At 36.1% G+C, this 5000-nt stretch overlaps 1 protein-coding gene across 3 annotated transcripts in view; it reads right to left on the reverse strand.

Annotated features, from left to right (window-relative positions):
- LOC133644424 (tumor protein p63-regulated gene 1-like protein) overlaps positions 1-5000 on the reverse strand; it is a 118225-nt gene that overhangs the window by 64170 nt on the left and 49055 nt on the right. For all 3 annotated transcript variants that reach the window (XM_062038888.1, XM_062038886.1, XM_062038887.1), the window contains one exon: positions 4400-4630. In XM_062038888.1, the coding sequence (XP_061894872.1) occupies positions 4400-4573 (174 nt within the window). In that variant the 5' untranslated portion in view covers positions 4574-4630. The remainder of the gene's footprint in view (positions 1-4399; positions 4631-5000) is intronic.

Below are 5000 nucleotides of genomic sequence, written 5' to 3' on the forward strand. Positions count from 1 at the left end.
TATAAACACTACTGAAATGCTCTTACATATACTACTGAAACACTCTTATAAACACTACTGAAATGCTCTTATAAACACTACTGAAATGCTCTTACATATACTACTGAAACACTCTCATAAACACTACTGAAACACTCTTATAAACACTACTGAAATGCTCTTACATACACTACTGAAATACTCTTATAAACACTACTGAAATGCTCTTATAAACACTACTGAAATGCCCTTATAAACACTACTGAAATGCTCTTATAAACACTACTGAAATGCCCTTATAAACACTACTGAAATGCTCTTATAAACACTACTGAAATGCTCTTATAGACACTACTGAAATGCTCTTATAAACACTACTGAAATGCTCTTATAAACACTACTGAAATACTCTTATAAACACTACTGAAATGCTCTTATAAACACTACTGAAATACTCTTATAAACACTACTGAAATGCTCTTATAAACACTACTGAAACACTCTTATAAACACTACTGAAATACTCTTATAAACACTACTGAAATACTCTTATAAACACTACTGAAATACTCTTACATACACTACTGAAACACTCTTATAAACACTACTGAAACAAGAGCATTTAAGTAGTGTTTATAAGAGTGTTTCAGAAACACTCTTATAAACACTACTGAAACAAGAACATTTCAGTAGTGTTTATAAGAGTGTTTCAGTAGTGTTTATAAGAGTGTTTCAGTAGTATATGTAAGAGCATTTCAGTAGTGTTTATAAGAGTGTTTCAGTAGGGTGTGTGAGAGAAAAAGATTTCAGTTGTTTATGTGAGAGCATTTCAGTAGTGTATGTAAGAGCATTTCAGTAGTGTTTATAAGAGTGTTTCAGTAGTGTGTATAAAAGAAAAAGATTTCAGTTGTTTATGTGAGAGCATTTCAGTAATGTATGTAAGAGGTAATTCTGAATAATGTCCCTAACGGCCCCTCATACCTGTCTGTCTGTTATTTCACTTTACCTTTTTCTGTGTTGATTGAGCTGTGTTGAAGCAGCAAAAAAGGACATTATGTTAAATGAAAAGTTTCTGTCTCTGATAGTTGATATAATAATGTAAGTGCATCATTAAGCCTACATGAACTCCATGGTGTTCAGGGATGAATAGTCTCTCCTATTGCTATTGTACTATTTTTTCAGCTATAGTTACATTAATCATTAGCAATGCAGCCGAGGGGATTATAATCAGTTAAAGCAGACCTGGGCAAATTAAGGCCCGGGGGCCACATGCGGCCCGTTAAGCTTTTCAATCTGGCCCGCCGGACATTCCCAAATATTTTTTTTTAGATCTTTAAGATGGAAACTAGCTGCCATTATGATGTGCAGTCATGTTTTCTGATGACTGTAAGTCTTGAACTATACAAAGTATTTCAATGCTTGGAATCTGCACTTTTGGATGATATACCAGTTACTATGGTCATCTAATTAGTTACTATGGTCATCTAATTAGTTAGACTTAGACTTCCTTTTTATTGTCATTCAAATTTGAACTTTACAGTACAGATAAGAACGAAATTTCGTTACATTTACTTAGTTAGTTACTATGGTCATCTAATTAGTTACTATGGTAATCTACGTCACAGCAGCTCAGACGAGGCACCAAGCAGTGTGGGCAGGAAGCGTTTCCACAGACGCGGAAGGAGATTTTCGCAACAATGTTCTATAGCTTAGTGATATATAGGGATGATGCTCGGAACCGATTTTCCCGGTTGTTCGATAAGAAAAGAACCCAGTCCTTGGACTCGAATCCCTTTTTGAGAACCAATATGAAAATACTACACTTCCGGGTTGACGATGTCAGTTCAGTTCATGAGACAATTGAGAAGTAGACAAGTTGTGTTAGCCCTTACAAGCCTTTGAAAAGATAAGTCTGTAAGTAAACTGTTTAACTTGTTTATGTAACTCAATATTAAAGGGAAACTTCGGTTTTTTTCAACCTGGGCCCTGTTTTCATAATTTTTTCTGTATATGTGAGTGCTGGATAAAACATTTTTTGAGGTCGCGCCAGTATTGAGCAGGGCAGGCAGCCTCCAGCCCAGCTAACGCTCGTACACAGGGCAACTGGCTCTCGTCAAAATTCGGCCTATAAACATGCATTTTTTTCACACTGACAGGCTCAGATAGTTACAATGAGTGTCCGACAACATACTAGAAAGGAGAAATTAACGTATGTCTCTACCTTTAGCTGGAGATCGCTGTTTGTTGGGAGCTGTGTCCAAATCTCACCACGCTACAAATCTCGTTCCGAAATCTCGCGATAACTCGCGACAAATCAAATCGTCCACATCAGGCAAAAATTCAGCCATGACAGACAAACAAACAAACTTTTCTATAAAACTAAAATAACAGTCTTCGGTAATCCAACAGAAAATCACTTCAGTCATCTCTCTTCACCTCAGTCAGGTAACTGTTTTTCCACCGGTGTTTTGTCGCGAGTTATCGCGAGATTTCGGAACGAGATTTGTAGCGTGGTGAGATTTGGACACAGCTCACAACATACAGCGATCTCCAGCTAAAGGTAGAGACATACGTTAATTTCTCCTTTATAGTATGTTGTCGGACACTCATTGTAACTATCTGAGCCTGTCAGTGTGAAAAAAATGCATGTTTATAGGCCGAATTTTGACGAGAGCCATTTGCCCTGTGTACGAGCGTTAGCTGGGCTGGAGGCTGCCTGCCCTGCTCAATACTGGCGCGACCTCAAAAAATGTTTTATCCAGCACTCACATATACAGAAAAAATTATGAAAACAGGGCCCAGGTTGAAAAAAACCGAAGTTTCCCTTTAAGGTGGAAAGTGGTTACATTTAAAACTAAGATGTTTATTGAAAAACTATTTTTGTGCACTGTTTCAATGGATGTTTTGAGGACTTAAAATGGCTGCCAGTCGCATATTTCCACCATCGAAACAGTTTCAACACTCAGAAATATTTGTTTGATGATAGTACTGTATATTTGTGTGAAGCTAATATTTAAATATTGTGTATTACATTTCAGTATGTTAATTGAATCAAATTGCTTATACATTTGTCATTGTGTGTATTTCAGTTAAAAATAAATAAAAATAACAGTCCAGTGCAAGACAAAAGTAAAGATAGGAAAAGACAAAGCAAGATCAACAACAATAAAGAGCCTAAATGGATTAATCTGCTTTGGAACTTTATTAGACGTCTTGGATTGTTTGTTAGCTGTCTGCCTGTGTGTGTAGTTAGTATGTTCCAATAGCAGCAACTTTTTGGAGAACTGTATTATTTTCAGTTTTGTGCCCAAGGGACTGATTTTATTTAACACTATATTATTATTTATACACCTATAGTGATCACAGAGACAGGTTTTTTTTGTGTTACTATATATATATGTGTTTTTCTGAAAAATCCCACTTATTATACTTTCGGTAACAACAGTCAATATTTATTTTATTTATTTTTTTATGGGGGTAACATTCAATATTTATTTATTTATTTTTTCTTATAAAATTAAAGTGAGCTTTTGTTAAACCAAATATTGTTGTTTTTTTCCATATACAACAACCTATCTGGATTCGATAAGAGAATCGATAAGGAATCGGTTCGATAAGAGGATTCCATAATAGGCTCGAACTCGATAATTTCTTATCAAACATCATCCCTAGTGATATATCAGATGTATCAGATTGTAGGTGGGTTTATTTTGTACCCTTCGTGTTCATATTTCACTGTTTGTTGCCTTTTTGTTGCGTTTCACTTGATAGTAAAATATGCCGATGGAAAGGGGGTGTGACGTTCATATTTTGTCAATATTCAGTGTTTTATCCTTCATAGAAAAATGTAAAATTCCATTACGTTTTTTTAAGGCGGTCTGTCATAACGTTTTTAGCATTCAATTAGACATTATTGTGAGGTTTTGTATTAGTGTCTCTAAAAAATAGATATACCGGCCCCCAGACACATTTTTTTCTCAAAATGTGGCCCCAGAGTCAAAATAATTGCCCAGGCCTGAGTTAAGGGTTACATTTGAAATAAAAATGTTTACATTTCATATATTTTTCTCCTGATACTTATTTAAAAAAATATACAAACAAATATCAATAATTATCAATATCAACCGATATAAAACAGTTTTCTCTGCAACACAAAGCTGAAATGTTGTGTTAACATACAGTTGTAAGCATGCTGGATGGTTTTAGCATCTCGAATGTACAAAAGTGAATCAACCTGTGTTAAAGGTTACATAAATATAATTGTTCACAAGTGATTAAATTAAGGACTCTATTGTTCTTACAATTAGCCGCTAGCCTGGCGATTAACTGGCCTACAGTGTAAACCAAAAGGTGTTTTCTGTGATTTGATGTTGGTTCTTAAACGTAAATAACTTCAGAAAGTAAATGTGAGCATTATTACCCTCAGCACGAAGAACTTGCTGCTTTTAAAATGATCCAGCGGCAGAGTCAGCGGTGGTTCTTCCGACTCGTGGCCGACCTCCGAGCGACTTTTCCGGTCTTCAGCTGCCTGCTGCCCGGCCTCCTCCTGGCGCTCATCTCCGCTCGTCTTTCTCACCTGCGGCGTCTCCGCCATTGAATTTTGTCACTGACGAATCCCACCGACTAATTGTTGCTTCGCTAAAAGTGTCAACTGCCAAAACAAAACAAAAAAAAAGGACATTAAAGATTCGACGTCAAACTTTTTACTTTTTTCGGTGGTTCGCGATACAAAAGCAACAGGTGCAGCACTTCCTGCTTCCGGGTGTGACGTCACATGCCACGTGATTAACCGCCGCACTGCTTTATTTATTTGTAATACTTTGCTGTCTTTAATGCAATAACAGATGCTGTTAGAAGACGGCAACATTTTGTATTCTTATTTGGACATTTTGAACAAAATAGAGTTAGAGTAAGACCGATGATATACTTTTGTCATCAACCCTTCTCATAATTGTCACATTCCATGTTTATTGTGTGACATTTGCAAACCAATGACAAGGTTTTGTTGTACATAAGGAGTC

This window comes from Entelurus aequoreus, linkage group LG27 (genome assembly GCF_033978785.1).
Source record: "Entelurus aequoreus isolate RoL-2023_Sb linkage group LG27, RoL_Eaeq_v1.1, whole genome shotgun sequence".
NCBI lineage: Eukaryota > Metazoa > Chordata > Actinopteri > Syngnathiformes > Syngnathidae > Entelurus > Entelurus aequoreus.